At 41.2% G+C, this 19,904-nt stretch overlaps 1 protein-coding gene across 1 annotated transcript in view; it reads right to left on the bottom strand.

The window, feature by feature from the left end:
• LOC308578052 (putative helicase senataxin) overlaps positions 1-19,904 on the bottom strand; it is a gene marked incomplete at both ends in the record, with an annotated part of 128,469 nt that overhangs the window by 74,763 nt on the left and 33,802 nt on the right. The window contains 2 exons of the mRNA XM_081178337.1: positions 14,970-15,089; positions 15,885-16,104. Coding sequence (XP_081034463.1) covers positions 14,970-15,089; positions 15,885-16,104 — 340 coding nt within the window. The remainder of the gene's footprint in view (positions 1-14,969; positions 15,090-15,884; positions 16,105-19,904) is intronic.

Here is a 19,904-nt window from a genome sequence, read left to right on the forward strand (position 1 = left end):
TTGGCTTTGAGGTTCTAAATCTTGGATTTACAATGAACTAAAATAATCTATTTACAATGGACTTCCGGGTTAGCGTGAAAAGGTTAATGGTGGATTCCCTCCGAGCTCCGGAGGGAATCGACTCCGTGGAGGACGGGTCGTGCCGTGCCGGCGACATGGGGACCCTCAGAAACCACAGGCGCTGAAGCCTGTGGACTTGGTGACTCGGCGGGCACCATTTGCACCCCCCGACCTGCGAATAAGCCTTTTTAAAGGCTTCGGAGCGGGGGACGGAGGGTGGCGTGGTGCTGAGAGTAGACCGCTTCTTCTATGGAGTGAAGCCGCAAGCCATGGCCGGAGAGCGCTGACTTCTTTCTTTGAACATTTGGATTGCAAAAGTAACAACCCGTGAGTAGTATGGAAATTGGACTTAAAAATCTCTTTTCTTTTGAATTTGGTACGTTCGGGGGAGGTGTTAAAAGGAAGTCCGCCCCCCCCCGTCCTGTAGACAATTTAAAGCAAGAATTGGATAACTAAGGTCGAGAGACCACTTCTCTCTTTGCGAGACAAAAGTTATTAATTTCACGATTTGGCATTAGAAGTATTTTGCTGGAGGATAAGAATTGATTTTTAGGAGCTGACGTGCAACCCCCCGGGATCCGGGAGCGATCCGCGAGAGAGCCTGTTGAGGAGTCATAAAGAGTTTGACAGCTGTCAAACGAGCTGTCAAAGTTAGAAAAATTTGCCTTTTGTTATTTCTGCTGGCTACTTTTTTTTAATAAATTTTTATTGATTTTCATCTAGTTATACATTTTATCCAAAATACAACAGATTATAACCATTTTAGACTTCCTTCAGCGTCTCTGACAATCATTCATAATTATAACTTTAATACACATTCCCTTCTTTCATATTGCCATTTGTCCCTCCCTACCTTCATTATTTCTAATAAACAATACTTTTTTTTTTTACAGTGCCTCTTGAAACCCCACTAGCGTTGTATTTACACCACAAATATTTTCCAGATAACCCACAAATTTTCCCCAGTCCTCGATGAACTTTTGAACTTTGGTGTATCTAATTTTCCCAGTTAATTTGTCCAATTCCGCATAATCTGTCAGTTTTAATCTCCACTCTTCTACCGTTGGTGTTTCCTCTTGTTTCCACTTCTGAGCCAACACGATTCTGGCTGCCGTTACAGCGTATTGGGAAAGCTTACAGTCCTTTCTTCTTATGTCCTTTCCTACAATGCCTAGGAGAAAAGCTTCTGGTTTTTTCACAAAAGTATATCTTAACATTTTTTTCATTTCATTGTATATCTCTTCCCAAAAACTTTTCACTTTCTTACAATCCCACCACTGATGAAAGAACGTCCCTTCTTTATGTTTGCATTTCCAGCATTTGTTATCAACCTTATACATCTTTGCCAATTTTACGGGTGTCATGTACCATCTGTAAAACATTTTCATCACATTCTCTTTCAGTAACGTACATGCCGTAAATTTTATATTTTCTCTCCACAGCTTTTCCCAATCCTCAAATTGAACATTGTATCCAAAATCCTTTGCCCACTGTACCATCACCGATTTCACCTCTTCATCCTTCGTGTACCACTCCAACAGTATTTTATACATTTTTGACAGAGTTTTATACTCATTATTAATTATGTCCTTTTGGAAACTTGATTCTTTTTCCGCATAACCTTTTTCCTTCAAATCTTTTTTAAACCTTTCATTTACTTGGAAATAATGCAGCCAGTCATATGTGTACTCTTTAACTTGATCATATGGTTTTAGTTTCCATTTCCTTCCTTCATTGGTTACCAGTTCTCCATATGTACCCCACTTTCCTCTCATATTAATTTTCTTAACACTCATTATCTCTAGCGGGGATAACCAATGTGGGACTTTTGGTTCCAGTATGTTTTTATATCTGTCCCAAACCTCTATTAATGGACCTCTGAAGATGTGATTTCCAAATCCTTTGTGAACCCTCTTTTTGTCGTACCATAGGTACGCGTGCCACCCAAATTTGTTATTATAACCTTCAAGGTCTAATAATTCTTTATTTTCTAACTTTATCCATTCTTTTAACCAGCATAAACATGCTGCCTCATAATACAGTCTCATGTCTGGCAGGGCGAAGCCACCTCTTTCTTTTGCGTCCGTTAGTAGCTTAAATTTTATTCTAGGCTTCTTCCCTTACCAGACATATATTGAGATCACCTTTTGCCATTCTTTAAAAATACCTATACCCTTTATTATGGGTATAGTCTGAAATAAAAATAACAACTTAGGTAGCACCGTCATCTTTACCATAGATATTCTTCCCCAAAATGATAGTCTCATTCTGGCCCACACCTCCAGATCTTTCTTTATTCCCTTCCAGACTGGGATATAATTATTTTGATATAAGTCAGTATTCTTAGGTGATAGCCAAATTCCCAAATATTTAACCTTTTTTACCACCTCAATCTCCGTTCGTTGCTGCATTAGTTCAATCAGGTCTTGTTCCATATTTTTTACAATCATTTTGGTCTTTCTCTTGTTCAATCTGAATCCTGCCACCCTTCCGAATTGCTCCATCTCGTCCAATACCTCCTTTATACTTTCTATTGGTTCTTCCATAGTCAATACCAAATCGTCTGCGAAGGCTTTAACTTTGTATTCATTTAAACCTACTGTTACCCCTTTTATTTGCTTATTTTGTCTAATTGCATTTAAGAAGACTTCCAGAACCGTTATAAATAATAGTGGCGAAAGTGGGCATCCCTGTCTTGTTCCTTTGGATATTTTTATGTCTTCAGTAATAACATTATTCACTATCAATTTTGCTCTCTGTTCTGTATAAATTGCCTTTATGCCATTGAAGAACTCTTGACCCACCTCCATATGTTCTAAGTTTTTCAACATAAATTCCCAAATTACATTATCGAAGGCCTTCTCCGCATCCACAAAGATTAAGCTTGCTTGTTTATCACACCTATCAGACAGATATTCAATAACATTAATTATATTTCTTATATTATCTCTCATTTGTCTGCCTGGTAGGAAACCTGCTTGATCTTTATGTATAAGTTTTATTAATATCTTTTTCAATCTCTTCGCTAGGATTCCTGCAAAGATCTTATAATCTGTGTTTAGTAGTGAAATAGGCCTGTAATTCTTAACTTGGGTTAGATCCGAATCTTGTTTTGGGATTATTGTAATAAATGCTTCTTTCCATGTTTCTGGAATGTCCCTTTCTTTTAGAATGTTATTCATTACTTCAGTCAACGGGGCCATCAACACATCTTTCATTTCTTTATAATAACTGGATGTAAACCCGTCCGGGCCCGGTGTTCTGCTGGCTATTTTTGATACATTTGACTTCAAGTCGTTGAAAATAAAGAAGAAACAAAAAAAAAGTAACTTGACTGTTGGAGAAAGAGTACTAAGTAACTAGAATCCCTCTAGAGGGGGTTCTGAGACATTACAATGGCTGCAGATGGGAAAATACAGGCTGAGTTGGATAGAATGTTTTTTCTCTTGGGAAAGTTACAAGATCAGAGTGAAGTTTTGGCTACAGATGTAACGACCTTGAACTCTAAAGCAAATAAACTTGTTGATTGTGCCAAGGACTTGACTCAAGAAAATTTTGCAGCTGAACAAGAAGAGATATGCGCTGATTCAGAGGAGTGGGAAGGAGGAGCTGAAATGCCGCAGGTGAAAAAGGACAACCAGAGGCCTGTAAAAATGGATTACAAGGAAAACAAGACCTGGATGATGAGAATTTGGTTTGAATTTGAGAATGAAGATTGGAGAGATCTCCCCATGGGGAGATCGGAAGACATATGGATTACAAATTTGATTAAGACGAAAGTTGGAGCTTTTGGGACACTTGGACTTAAAAGGAATAAGAAACATGATTTGGGCTCCACTTTTGAATATGGAGGTCTGGTTGGAAGAAACATAGACCCTATTGGGACAGAGCTTCTCCGAGACTCGATGTCCAACATAAAGGACTACCAACAAAACCGAGGGACTGAGAGAGATTTGAGGGTCTCGGACGTGAGGGATCCAGGCTGAGAACTGATAGACTGATGGATATTCTTTGGGGATCGAAACCGGGAAAGGGGGAGGGGCGAGAGTTTTGGAATCCAAAGGGTGTATAATTATGTGTTGTTTTTTGTTATTATGTTTTGTAATTAATATAAAAATTGGGAAATTTGTGGAAGGGAACTTGGGTCGACCTTAGAAAAGGACATAATTGATGAGTATTGTGGTTTAATCGAGGTTTATAAGTTAAATTTGGTTAATTAAGAAGAATTAAGTAAAATATTAATAAGGTAAAAGTTGGAGATAAGAACTTGCTGAGTTAACTTGGAATTGGGATGCAAGAAGGGGAGTTGTGGGGAAGTCAGGGAAAGTGGTTAAGAAATTAAGGATTTGAAATTATATATGTTTGTCTTTGTGTTTGTATGTCTGTATTGTGTATTGTGTATTGTGTGTGTTTATATAAATTGTGCAAACCCAATAAAAATTTTATAAAAAAAAATCTATTTACAATGAACTAAAAAAAATATTTAAATATACCTTCACAAAAAACCCTGAGGCCTTCCTTCTGGGGATAATTGGAGAAGAAATTAAAAAGGAAGACCAAACACTTTTCCAATATGCAACAGTGGCTGCTAGAACACTAATAGCACAAAATTGGAAGACATCAAAAATCCCAACTATAAACGAGTGGCAAGCTAAATTATTTGATTATATAGAATTGGCAAAAATGACACAGAAAATAAGAAACCAAAAAGGTACAAAGTTTAATAATGAATGGAATAAATTTATGACATATATTGAAACAGATGTAAAAAATCTAAAAATCACAGTAGGCTCGATATAATGCTTGCGACGTAAAGAGGTTTAAGAAAACGAAACTGCAGATAGAAAACTTCTTGTAACATATCCCGAAACCGAGTTGAAGGCAGTCAATTGTTGTTGTGTGATTTAGTTATTTAGTTATTGTAAGTTTAATTTGTTGGTGTCTTTTGTTATGTAATGTTTTTCCTTTTTTTGCTTTTTTGTGTTTTGTTTATCTTTTTTGTTGTTTTAATGTTTGGTGTTGTATAATTGAAGCTAATTAACAAATATATATATATATTGACTTTGGAAATACTAAACTCAGTATTGAGGAATGAAGAAGAAATTAAAGGAATTACCCTGAGCCAAAAGGCTTTCAAAGTGAAAGCCTTTGCAGATAATTTAATCATTACAGTAGAAGACCCAGAATCGAGTATACCTAAAGCGTTGGAAAAAATATCAGCATTTGGTGAGGTTTCTGGATTGTACTGGATTTAAACTCAACAGATCAAAAACAAAACTAATGATTAAAAATTTAAGGGGTTAGGAGAAAAAGGAGCTACAGGATAAAACGGGTTTGATGATAGTGAAAGAAGCAAAATATCTCAGAATTGAAATAACATTGTAAAATATTAACCTTTTTTGATGATAATTATAATAAATTTTGGAAAGAATTTTTTTAAAAATTGGAAATTTGGACCAAACTAAAACTTTCATTTTGGGGAAAAATCTTGGTAATAAAAATGAATGTGCTCCCCAAAATGATCTTCCTTTTTTCAAATGATCCCGATTATAGGGAAAATTGAATGTTTAGATAGGTGGAGAAAAGATTTGACAATGTTTATCTGGGTGAGTAAGAAATCCCATATAAATAACAAATTACTGATGGGTAAGAGAGAGGGAGCTTTGCACTTCTAAATTTAAGAAAGTATTACGAGGCAGCGTTCCTGACGTGGATTAAGGATTGGATCTTGTTAGAGAAGACAGATTTACTGGATTTGGAGAGTTACAACAACAGATATGGGTGGCTTCTTCTTTTTCTTCTTTGGCGATCACTTGTAGCCGAGTAAGATTGTCTTCCATAGACACGGTTTTAACAATGAGTCCGTAAGTGACTGTGGAGGCCAATTCTGGACCCACACGTCCTTCCACAGTGGGGACATTGATTTCCGGGCAGGAGTTGATCACGGTGTGGATTTGCCAAGCGTGCCTTCCTCTTAGCACGTTTCTCCCTTGCATCCTGAGTTTGAGTGTCTTCAAAGCCCAGGACACCTTTGGTAAAGGCTGTTCTCCAACTGGAGCGCTCACAGGCCAGTATTTCCCAGTTGTCAGTGTGCATGCCTACCTTGGCTACAATAAAGTCAAAGTCCACAGTGGGTTTACTAATCATATAGTTAGGAATGCCCTCTATAAGGTGTGGACTGATACCAACCATTACTTGAACCTCAAACGCCATGGTGGCTGTCCCCATTAGAGGCCTTTGCAGTTAAAAATATAAATATGAATAGCAATTGGGGAACTTACAGCCAACTACTAAAAGAAGATCAAGGGCAAATGAAATTGAAATCATTTGAAGAGATAAGGCATTATCTCACCGATTGGCTACAATACCACCAGTTAAATAATGTATTTAATTCAGATAAAAAAATAGGTTTCGGAAAAGAAGAATCCAAATTACAAATTATATTATTAAAGAACAATAAGAAATTATTATCTAAAATTTAAGATCTATTACTTGAATGGGACCTGAAAGATGAGCAAGTAAAAGGTGTTATGGTAAAATGGGCCCAGGACATCAGCCACACAATGCAGATGGAGCAGTGGGAAAAACTTTGGAGACCAGACATCAGATTTACCACCTGTTACACCATTATGGAAAATCTGGTAAAAATGTTATATAGGTGGTATATGACACCCTCTAAATTAGTCAAGGTATATAAACTAAAATCCAACCTGTGTTGGAAATGTAATAAAATTGAGGGGACAATGTTCCATGTATGGTGGGGATGTGAGAAAGTTAAGAACTTCTGGGGATGTATCCATGAAGAATTAAAGAAAAAAAAGTTCGAAATTTCTAGAGAGAATAAACTGGAGGCGTTCCTATTGGGTATTTTAGGAAATGACATCCCACAGGATAAGAAAAGGATGTTTTTATATGCCACAGTCACAGCCAGATTGCTACCTGCTAGAAATTGGAAAGGAGACATCATTCCCACTAAAGAAGATTGGATAGGTGGAAGTCGGTTTAAGATGGCGACTGAGACAGCAGCCTAGTTAGAGCTCCTGTCTTTTGTTAAGCTTTTAAGTAGTTTTTAATCACTTCCTAATTCTAATTTTATATTTTTAACGTTTTACTGGCTGCCTCATCACCTCGCCTTGCTTTTAGTTTATTGTTTTATTGTTTTACTGCTCAACCTGAGAAAAGACGCCGAGAGGGGTTGGACTCGATGGCCCTTGTGGTCTCTTCCAACTCTATGATTCTATGATTCTATGATTCTAGAAACAAGGAGCGGCTGAATCTGAAGGAAACCTGGGCGCAGGGGAGGAACAACAAAGCTTGCCAGGAGGATTTCTGTACAAGAAGGAAGATTAATAGCTGAATGAAACCTGTTGTGAACTCTTACTGTAGCCGAGTGAGTATAACTCCCTAAAGGAAAAGAACGTGAATAGAGTGAAATCCTTGGGAGGAATGAAAAACTGCTTACCTGATAAGGGCCTGGGGAGGCCTTGGAACCTCTCCCTTTTACCCAAAACTGACTTGCGGAGAGCCCTGCGATGGAGCTAATGATCCTAGTTTAGTTTAATTAAGTTTTTAACTCAAAGTTTTAAGGTACTGAGACCCTGAAAGAAGATATATTTATGTATATTTTAAAATCCTTTTTAAGCATCTTGATTATTACCGGGGGAGTACCAGAGCCTCTGCGGTAATCACCTTGCAGCAATTGAAGAAGTAAACTCACCCCTGCCTCTCCACCAGGTTGTCTCTCTTCTCTTTTGCAAATACCTCCTGTCTATTATCTCAGTCAACGCACTGTAGCGTGTTTATTACAACAATAAAGGAATAACTTACAAATTTACAACTTTAAGGAAACAATGGTGACGACCAGGAGCGGCTGCAAAACCTCAGGCTTCTCTCTGAAGGCTGTAAGACCCACCTTTAAAAGAGCCACTCTAAAGAAAGCACAAACAAAAATAACTTGCTTTTACATGAACAGAGCAAAATGTGGGACAAATGAGGAAATGACTGAAATCAATGAGAATAAGAACAAGAAGGGAAGAGAAATCCTACTCTTTCCTACCAATCTCTCTTACAGCCATAATGAAGGACTAGTTATGCAAAGAAAGGAGTGTACTAAAAGCAGCGACAAAAGCCTAAATATATTGGAAGCAACACAAAATATCCTCGATACAGCCGATGAAGCATCCCCGAAATTGAAAGCCAAACCCCAAGCTCCCCCCGAACCATCGCTAGACCAAAAAATGGAGGAAGTAATGTTAAAACAAATTTCAGAATTGGCCTCGGAAAATATTAAACCTTCGAAAGACTCTTATCCTCATTCCCACGAGCCAAATGAAGAGGGTCTCTCAACCATCAAATGGCTAGTGCTTCTTACTGAGGACATTGAATCCATAAAGTCCTACTTGGACATTTGCACAAAAATTCTTACCATCATGGCTGACTCCTGTAAAACTCTCTGGAGAAAACCCGTCGGAATACCTGAAGAATCGGAAAATAATCATGGCCTCGCCTCCACCCTCTGCAGAAGTGGCCCACTAAGGAAGGGTAAGAAAGCCCGCAGAACTAATGCTTGTAAAAGGAGATCCAGAGTTGTTAAAAATGTTAAAAAAAGTAAAAACATAAAAAATCTTAAGACAGTGCATTATAAAAAAATGGTTTTTAAAAAGCTTTTTAACCTACTCGAGTGCATATCAGCCTCTGGGACTAGAGGGAACCTGGTGAAGTCTTTAGCCAAGAAGACAGTTAAACAGGATTTGCCCCCAAACGTCTGTGCTGATAAAGCCCAGGATTGTCTAAAACCTTCAGCACTTGCTCCACCACCAAGCTCTAAGCAAGATTTATTACCCCAAGATCCATGGTCCTACGTTTTAACCATAGACAACTCCAAAACCAATAAGGAGAGCATTCCAACAAATAAGAACTGGAAGCTGGTGTTGCTTCAAAACAAGCTTGTTTTTTCAAGCTATCCCAAGCCTCCAGGACTTTTATCTCAAGAGGATCGCAAAGTCCATCTACTGAACTTCCTTAAAGCATACATGCCAGGTATTTTGAGTAATCCCTCGGAGTTGGACCAAGTGGAATATCTATATTTTGATGGCTTGCTTGCCAGGGCGGTGGTTACATTCCATGATCGGAGACTGGCAAAACTGATATATAAACATAGAGAATACCTAAAGACAAGTGGTGTAAAAATATCAAGGTTCTTTAAAAATGAGACCTCCCCTATCCCACTACTCCCCAGTTCTGCAACCTCGACTGCAGCACGTCATCAAAAGGCTGAATACCACACTTTAATTGATTTAAAATCCACTGAGGACTCACCTAATCACCTTCCAGAGTTACTCACTAATGACCTTCAAAGACCAGACTCTCCCGGGACTTCGTATGAGGAGAGCCAAGGTAATGGGCTCAAACGAGAGCTTCAAAAACTAAAAAGGAAAGATGCCCACCTGCAAGACCTGCAACTTCAAGAGAATGAAGATGAGGATCTTTTCTCCGTGGAAGAAAATACCTTAATTAGGCAATTTTGCCATTTTCCATCTCCGGTGCAGACTGAAATATTAGAAAGATTGGATATGCTAAGGGTTAAGCTGGCTGGGAGAGAAATAATCAAGGAAATCAATGTGGACGTCCATAAAAAGGACCAGACTTCCTATAATTTGAACCCAATACAAGAACAAAACCCAGCGGCCTGTCGGCCATGTTGCCTCCAGACAATGGCTGAGATTAACCTACCCTCAATTAAGGAAGCCCGGCACACTGAAGAGAACACTACACCACCTCCAATAAGGAGAACCATCCCGAAGGTGAACTCACCAGGCTCTTGGGACAAGCTGAGGTACCTAGATGAGGCAGAATTAGGCCACAATCAGGTACCGGAAAAATACCTACGGAAAGAGACAACACACTTCAAAGGCCCGGTGACCACTAATGTCAGTATTCAACAGTCAACAGCCGAAACTATAGAACATTTGGCTAGTTTGCCATGTATGGAGAGCAATGGGCTGGCTCATAAAAAAGTAATCCCTAAAAGCACCTTGGGAAATAATTGACAAAGATCAGACCAGAGACAAACTCCAGCCGGCTCCCTATCTCCGCGGAAATCCGACACCATTAGATATGACCAGACTCAACCCTCACTCACAAATCAAGCAAAAGCAGTTCTTTCCTTGAAAGACGCATCCAACCCATCCCAGAGCCTTAAAATTGTCTCCTGGAATGTTAACGGCTGGGCGACAAAGCAAATGGATCCTGAAGCAATGAATTTCATCTCTTCTTTCGACATTGTGTGCCTCCAAGAGACCTGGTCCCAACAAAGTATCGCTCTCCCAAATTATTGCTCCTTTAGCTCCTGTGCTCGCAAACTAACCAACAGGGGTCGCCCCCAAGTTGGCCTCGCCTGTCTTATTTCAACCAGCTTACCTCTCACTATTTGCGAGGAAATTAAATCTTCCCCTTACTTTCTCACTATAAAGATCCATCTCCCAAAGATCAAAAGCCCATGGTTGTTAACTACAGTATACCTGCCCCCAGTAATTAACGATTCCGACCGCAATGAAAGGTGGTCTGAACTTTCGTCTTGGCTCCAAGATCTTCAAACAACTAACCCAGGACTCCCTCAAATCCTCTTAGGCGACTTTAATGCAAGAATAGGTCCCAACGACGATGATATAGTATCTCCCGCAGCACTCCTGGACACCCCCCTGCAGCCCCCCTGGGGAAACAGATGCTCTCTTGATCCTATAACAAATGCGTCGGGGAGACTGATGGCCCAATTGGCCATGGAAAACGATCTCTGCATCGCGAATGGCAACATTACTCCCTTGTCCTCGCAGCAATTAACGTGTATCACTCCCCGGGGAACCAGTGTTGCTGACTACATTTTACTGACGCCGGAGCTATTCTCAATTTCTACAAAAATGGAAGTGGCTGAATATTCTGGTGGTGACCACCTTCCATTGACTCTACTGTTAAACCTAACAGAGCCACCTTCAGTCCCCTCAAACTATAGAACCATGGTACAAAGCCACCCTGTATACAAAACAAAGAAATGGACAAGCCTCAGCTCCTCTCTTGCCCTGGACATACAAAAATCATTTGATATGTCTGCAGCTCCCTTTGATTCAATCCTGCCCGCTGATCAATATCGGAAATTACTTGATGCTTTCTCAACAATTTACACAACCACCACCTCGCCTACTCACCAACGCCTTTTCTCTGAATCGCCTTGGTTTGACAAGGAATGTAAAGCCCTAAGAAGGCGAATTAGGAAAATGGTCAGAATCATTAAATTTTCCAACGACCCCCAAACACGTGCAAAGCTCATAGATATTAAAAGGACATACAGAAACATGATTCATCGCAAGAAACAGCAGCACATCCTTGAGGCTTGGTCCACTCTTCGTTCGGCTGTAGAAAGGCATGACTCCCGCTCCTTCTGGCGCTTAGTCAGACCTTCGGCACCATTCAATCCAGCTACCCAGATTTCCGCTGATGAATGGATTGCCTATTATTCAACCAGTTTCGATTCTTCAAATCTTCTTACAGATCTCCCTCAGTCCCCGTCGGACCTCTGTTCCTGCTCTCTTAGTCCCACTTCCTCAATAAACTTTACCTCAACTCGCATTTCCAACATCATGATGTCAATGCAAAGGAATAAGGCCCCCGGCCCAGACATGGTCCCGTTGGACCTTTTCCTGACTGATCCTATTTGGTGGAGCGAACACCTGACTCCTGTATTCACTGCTATCTCCTCCGCCCTAGACATCCCCGACTCCTGGAGAGAAGCTATAATAGTTCCGATCTTCAAAGGCGGCCAGCCAAACATCCCTAGGAACTATCGCCCCATCAGTTTATTATCCATCCCGGGGAAAATATTTGCCGCTGTTTTATTGGAGGCACCTCTCTCATGGGTCCAGGAGAGGAACATTCTACCGCTGGAACAGATTGGTTTCCGAAAGTCAGCGTCAATCATGGACCACTGTCTAACTCTTTATCACCTTGCCAGTAAATACACTGCTCCAAGGCAAGGCCACCTATTTGCCGCTTTCATGGACCTGGAGGCCGCCTTTGATTCCATTCCTAGGCAGAGATTATGGTTCAAACTTGCCCATTTGGGAATTGATCCGCACCTCCTCTCCCTAATTATTTCCCTTTATTCAAACACCACTGTCAGGGAACTGCCATCGGAGGAACAGGTGGGGAAAGGGCTCACGGAGGCTGGGAGGGACTCAACAGCTGAAGCAGGGACCAGCAGGGGGAGAGATGGGTCTCTGGAGGAGAGTCTCACAAAGGCTGAGAGAGACGCAGCAGCTAAAGCAGGAACTAGCAGGGAAAGGGGAGGATCTCTGAGGGAAAGCGAGCAAGAGGGAGGGCTCAGGGACACGTCCAGCGAGAACAGTGGGGAGGTGTCAGAAGCTCCCATAGGGAGACCTATTCCTCGCCGGAAGCTGTCACGCCGCAAGTCCCGAAGACGTGTTTCCGTTAAGGAGCTTTTATGCTGGAAGCGCTTCCGAAAACAACCACTGTCGGAATCTGCAAGTGACTAGAGCAGACATGTCTGAGGAGCTCTGTCACACACAGAGGTTTGTGGAGTTGCACAAACTCTGAGGGACTACGATTTTATGCACAAGCAGCTCATCATCCCATCACAACCACAGCCCGCGTCCGAAGTGGTCCCAACGGCTCCCTCACTACTCCATTTCCAACGGCCAAGGGCGTCCGACAAGGTTGTCTCTTGGCCCCTTTATTGTTTAATCTCTATCTTCACGATGCAATTTCCACTTTGAAGCTAGCATCGAAGTACCCTCCTCACTTAGCAGGCCACCCCGTTGCTTCCCTTTTCTATGCTGATGATGCCGTCATCTTATCCAGAACAGTTGCGGACCTAGCAAATGCAGTTAATGCATTTATCGCCTATTGTAAGACGGAAGCTCTTAACATTAATTATAAAAAATCGAAAGTCCTCCACTTCACTCGTTCCCGCAAACTCAAGTTGGAGCCGCTTAAGATCACAGGTGGCTACTTAGAAAAGGTAAAAGCCTTTAAATATCTAGGCATAATATTCACTTCTTCTTCTTCTTCTTCTTATAATCTCTCCTGGACCACCCACCTACAATCTGCCTTTCTCGCTGCAACCACGACTTCTAACGCCATTGTCCGATTTTACCACCAGAAGGGCGGCAAACATCTTCCAGCAGCAATTCAAATATTTAATGCCAAAGTTGTCCCTAAATTATTATATGGATGCGAAGTATGGACTACAGCAATATCAGGTAACTTGGATCGCCCACTTCATATGTTTCTGAGATCTCTTTCCGGCGTCCCGAGATGTGTCTCAGGTGCAGCCCTACGACTCGAGTTCGCCCAGCCCTCAATTGTCAAACGAGCATGGAGTCGAGCCATTTCCTACAGCTTCCACCTATTAGCATCGCATGCTCGAATTAGAGGTGGTTTTTCCAATCTGATCCTAAGAGACATTCATAATTCCCCTTGGAAAACTACAATTAACCTCAAATTCCGCTCTCTTCTCAATTTGAATTGTAAAACTATTCTTAACTTAGAGTGTATCAGCCCGGCGGCCCTACCTCTAATCAAAAAGAAACTACAGCAACTTGACTTCTCTAACACAGCTTCCTATGCAAGAGGACCGTGTTCAGGCCTAGCCCTAGCTATTCCACCCCCTGAAGGGATCCCTCTATACTGCTTCACAATTTCTTCGGAGGCTAAGCGTAGGGCCTTTACCTGTGCCCGTCTCAACTGTTTTCCTACAGCAGTTCTGTCGGGTCGTTATTCCAGAGTTCCCATCGCAAACAGAACATGCACCTGTAATGACACGACCCTGGAGACTATGGAACATGTAATGCTCTTCTGTCCCAACTGGACAGATGAAAGATCTCGGTTTTTAACTCCCCTCGTGAATAAGCTTCATCTCCCAATCCAGCCTTGGATAGTGTCCCTCTTTTTGCAGGATTCTGATTGTTGGATTACCGAGATGACAGCTAACTTCCTGCTTAGTGTGATGAAGAGGAAAGCGGCACTAACTTCTTCCTTAACACCACAGCTGCAGTCGATACGCCGCACAACCGAACGAAATTCCAAGTAGCCTAATTGTACAAGGACAATCGAGTTAGGACATATCTGAGGAGCTGAAGGACCCTTTAACGGTCCTCCTCCAGCCTCAGCAGGTTTTTTTCTTTTTCTTTCTTTAAGTAATCGCCCAGGACGATATCTACCTTTATCTCCCCATCCCCATTTTATGTTGCTATTTCAATGTATATCATGCTATGGCCTCACGGCTAATGCAATAAAAAATCTATTTGAAGATTGGATAATTAAATTATGTGAATTTATAAGATTGGCCAAATTAATGGCAGCCATAAGAAATCAGTCCAACCAAAATCTAAGGAAGGAATGGCAATGTTTTGAGGACTATATGAAAAAACACTGCTCTAAGAATAATATATTGCTATGCGTAGAATAAGTATGTAAAGATGAATCAAACTAAGGTAAAATTAATAATGGATATATATTGGATAATACAAGACACAATGTTAAACTATTTATAGTATAAAGGATGTCAAGTTGTGGTGGAGGGAAGCTACACGGGTGAAAGTTTTAGTATTTCTTTATTTTTGTGTATATGGGTTTTGTTTTGTTTTTTTCCAAAGTATGATATGCAAAATGGAATAATTATTTTTCTTTTACTTTTTCATTTTGAATAAATAAAAAAGTTTTTTTAAAAAAGAAACTAGCTGTCAGCCATCATATACTATACCATAACATTTCCACATTAAGTAAGTTACTTGGCGTACAAGTTCTGTGAAAGGAATGATTTTACCTTAAGAGAGTGGACACTCAGACTGTTTTTAATTTGCTTGTATCGCTGCCCCCAATGATTATTAGTTACTTACCCTCTGTTGGTTTCTTCATGGCCTTCATTATGCATGGCATGAAGTCAATCTGCTTGTCTGGGCCAAACAACAACAAATCCATGGCTTGTTCTTCCAGCACCATCAACAACGTACAGATACCTACAACAATGCAAATGAGAAAGTTCAGAAGCTATCACTGGGTGTTGGCTTAACTCCCGATCTTAATCCACAACCAAAACAAAACCTACTTTTGTAATTGCACCTGCTAGCATGCCACTCAAACTTTTAATCTCTGGAGCCCTCTAGAGCTTGGGAATACAACTCCCATCATCCCTGGCAGCAGACCATATTGACTAGGGCTGATGGGAGTTGGGAGTCCAACAACATCTGGAGGGCATCATGTTAGCTTCCCCTGTTTTTCATTACACATTTCTTTGAACAGGTTGCACAAACATAGTTGAGATGGTGTAATTTTTAAAAATGATATATGCAACAGTTAAATGCCACAAAAAATGTCTGATACAGGTAAAGGAAGGAAAGTTTTCATTCTACAAGGAACAGGAGAAAAGGAGCCTCAGGGCGCAAGCCTGCAGCCCTCTAAATTCTATTAGACTACGATTCCCACCAGCCCCAACTGGCAAGCTAATAGTCCAAGATTATGAGAAACATATTCCAGCAACATCTAAGACCACAGGTTAGTAAGCTTTTAGCTATATGGACCAATGGTCAAATTCAGTGTAAGGTAGCTTTCCGTGTGTGTGTGTGTGTGTGTGTGTGTGTGTGTGTGTGTGTGTGTGTGTGCATGCATGCATGCACTGGAGGGGAAGACACACAGACTGAGTGTGGGGTGGTTGTACCAAAAGACAAAAAGGTTTAGCCATCTCTGCTGTACTACAATGCTACCACTCTCTATAGAATGGTTCATGCCTAACATCTCAGCTTGCTTCTACTCACCTAGCCAGTAGTTTTTGTAACTGGTGGTATCATACAGATGGCGAGGCAACAAGATAAGATTCCCCTTCTCAACTATTGCAAGGTTATAAGTATCAGAGTTTTCAAAGTGGTCCAGCTCTATGACTCTGAACAAGCACGTCAACACTTCCTGGATGTTGTAATAGTCGTCCCTGTCCACCTTCCCCAGGCTCCTGGCTTTCAGGATGGCCCACTGACGAATCTGTGGGTTTGGAAGGACACTAGGAATTACTACAGTAAGGAATCACAACAGTAATTGTTAAGACAAATTGGGGCAGGAAGCAAGTTGGCATGAAAAGCAACTATTGTAAAGCGTAAGATAAAGGTTCAAATTCCAAACCAGACAGCCTAGATATCTATTTCTAGAAATGCTTATTTGAAGGTTGTGAACTTCCTAGCCTCCTCACTTCCCAACCACCCTAGACACTGAGGGACAAGAGACCACCTTTTAACAACAACCTTTTAAAAAAAAGATTCTGGGCAGAATTACTAAAAATAGAACTGTGTTAATAACAATGTAGAACAGTTTGGATGTTACTTTGGGTTGTATCCTGTGTCAGTCCTATGCAGAGCAGGATCACTGAAATTGATGGGCGCTGTCAAGGATGCGTATGGTTGCTCACGAGTAAACAGCCAGGACTCCGACCTGCCTTTTTATAGGTTTTATTTGGTGCAAACTATGTACAGTGCAGAAGTCCAAAGTTCATGTCTGCCTCAGTCAGTAGCAGATTCCAAGAGTGGGTTCTTCCGCCCCCCCATCATAAGAAGCTGGACACCCCCAATCTCCTCCTCTTTTCCTTATGTTTGATTCCCTTGCGAAAACTAGGCGACTGTTTCCCTATCGTGCCTGCCTCCCTCCCCCCTTTTGATGGCAGTCCTCTGACAGGCACGATCAACTTAGGTTTGTTAACTTCAATGGGTGTACTCTTAAGTATAATTTAGTTCTCAATCAATCTCCTTTATTGGCATAGTAAGAGTATGTCGTATACATGGATTGGAAAACAACACAGGTAACAAAACATAGTAGGAGGCACTTTAGGATAAAACTGTCCAGACGTTGTGAGATACAAAGGTGGCTCTTAGGACCTATGGTGACGTAATTTCATGGCGTCACTCCAAAATCTTGCTGCATTCTCCAAGTCATTCCTACAGTTATTCAACAGATAGGTCACCCTGGAAGATCCCCTCCTTCAATAAGGGGGCCAAATACTAATCATTTATTTTTGCATAAACTGGGCAATGAAATAAAACGTGTGTGATAGATACAGCGTGTTTTGTGCCACAAGGGCAGTACCTTTCAGAATAAGGGATTTTCAAGAATCTAACATCTTACTAGATGGCAAGATGTGAAATCTTGAGAGGGAAATAGCTCTGCTTAGGTGGGGAGCATAAAGGTAATGTAAATATGGAGGGCCCTGGCCAAATGAGGGTAGAATTCCCAACCCCAATGGGGAACAGGTTTTATTGGCTGTACTGCTAAGGGCTTGGAATTCAATCTCTAGGATTCTGCACTTGATTGTCTGGAATGCTTCCAATTATGGGAGCATAAGCAGCGACTCGAGTGATAGGCCACATGTTCTGATTCTGCTTTCAATGCGAGCCAACCATTTGGAGTGGTGGGATTCCACCAGCATATGGAAAGTTAAAGAAGATGGATCAGACTTCTTTATATGCAAACTCGGCCAAGAGGAGCAAGGCCACCCAGTCATCCTGCTGGTAACTGACGTAACAACACAGGTACTGCTGCAGTGTGTTGCTGGTTCTCTCTGCCTCTCTGTTGGTCTCCGGATGATGAGCTGAAGAGAGGCAAAGTTCCATGTCCAGAAGTTGCATGACCTTCTTACAGAACTGGGAGGTGAATTGGGTTCCTCTTTCAGACACAATTCGCTGTGGCAGACTGTGCAGCTTGAAGACATGATCTACGAAGAACTGGGCTGTCTCTTAGGCTGTTGGAAGCCCCTTGCAAGACACAAAATGTGCCATCTTGGTAAACAGGTCCACCACCACCCAGATCACAGTCTGCTGTCACAAGGACGGCAGTTCAGTAATGAAGTCCATGGCTATGGTCTCCCAGGGCCCCTGCGGTGTAGGCAGGGGTTGCAGTAGCCCCACCAGGGCTTCTTGAGGCCGCTTGGCACACTGACAGCTTTTGCAGGCGTGAACCTACTCCTTGACGTCCTCAGGCACCCACAGCCACCAAAACTGCCGCATCTGAGATTGTCAGCTTGCATCAAGGTGCACGCAGCAGGACACTGGGTCCCAGAGCACAACAAGTATTCAATTGCATAGCTTTACTTAGACTAGAAAGACTTGATAAAGATAAATGTAGAAACAAGATGGCGCTTGTTAATATGACCCAGCACGGAAAAATGAGAATTCCTCCCTTTTCGAGAGAAGCGGGAAATATTTGCTGGCTGACTTTGTAATGACTGGAGATAACAATTTGGGATAACATATAGTGCAGCTGTTTGCAGAAGTTTATTGCATTATGAGTGAGAGAGAAGGCTGATGGATTTCTAGCAGCCCCCCCATAGGGCACAGAGGGGGGGAATTGTGTGGTCTCTGAGAGACTGATTGATCGCCAAATGACTTATATCTGTGGAATACAGCTCATTTACATTGCATTATTACAAACAGTATGCTTAACAATTTACAGTAATAACTTAATAATGTGGAAGCTACTATGTTATTAAATCTCAAACAAAAAGCTTGGACAACAGCCCGGATTGGAAGATTGGAACGGAGTCAGGGAAAGCTGCACTGGCAAATAGACAGTTGAAAAAATATATATACACAAATAAAGCTGTATTCAACAGATGAAAGGATATATGATTTCTGACATGACTGAGAATCGCAGAGTCAGGGACGGAGAACTTTAAAGCATTAAGATCAGAAGGCGGAAAATATGAAAACGAGAAGAGGCAGGAACAAAGATTTGGAGATATGCTTCAAAGGTCCAGACTATGGAGAGCCCGGGAAAATTAATAATTACAATCTGGACTATAATCATAGAATCATAGAATCATAGAGTTGGAAGAGACCAAAAGGGCCATGGAGTCCAACCCCCTGCCAAGCAGGAAGCACCATCAGAGCACTCCTGACATATGGTTGTCAAGCCTCTGCTTAAAGACCTCCAAAGAAGGAGACCCCACCACACTCCTTGGCAGCAAATTCCACTGTCGAACAGCTCTTATTGTCAGGAAGTTCTTCCTAATGTTTAGGTGGGATCTTCTTTCTTGTAGTTTGGATCCATTGCTCCGTGTCCGCTTCTCTGGAGCAGCAGAAAACAACCTTTCTCCCTCCTCTATATTACATCCTTTTATATATTTGAACATGGCTATCATATCACCCCTTAACCTCCTCTTCTCCAGGCTAAACATGCCCAGCTCCCTTAGCCGTTCCTCATAAGGCATCGTTTCCAGACCTTTGACCATTTTGTTGTTGTTTTTTTAATTTCTTTTTATTGAGTTCTTTACAGCAAAAAACATAAAAGCATTAAGAAACAAAACAAACAAAAATACAAACAAAAAAAGAAAGAAAAAGAACCGAAGACAACACATATAGCAAATAAACAAACAGATCAACTCTAAAACGCTAATTGACTTCCCTCCATCTCGGCTTGAGCTATACACACACCATACCTCTCTGCAGTTTTATTTGGCCAAATCTGTACGTCGCAGGTTTTATGTTTCACCTACTGCGATTTTAATATTTCCTAGGTTTGCTTCAATGTATGTTACAAATTTGTTCCAGTCATTAATAAACTTTCTGCTTTTTTGATACCTGATTTTCTGTGTCATCTTTGCTAATTCTATATACTCAAATAATTTAATTTGCCATTCTCTGACGGTTGGGATATTAGGAGTTTTCCAGTTTTGCGCTAGCAGTATCCTGGTGGCGACCGTTGCGTACTGGAATAATATTTGATCTTCTTTTTTAATCTCCTCTCCAATCATTCCCAAGAGAAAAGCTTTGGGTTTTTTGGGAAAGGTGTATTTCAAT

Source organism: Podarcis bocagei (genome assembly GCF_964188305.1).
Source record: "Podarcis bocagei genome assembly, chromosome: W".
In the NCBI taxonomy this organism is placed as follows: Eukaryota; Metazoa; Chordata; class Lepidosauria; order Squamata; family Lacertidae; genus Podarcis; species Podarcis bocagei.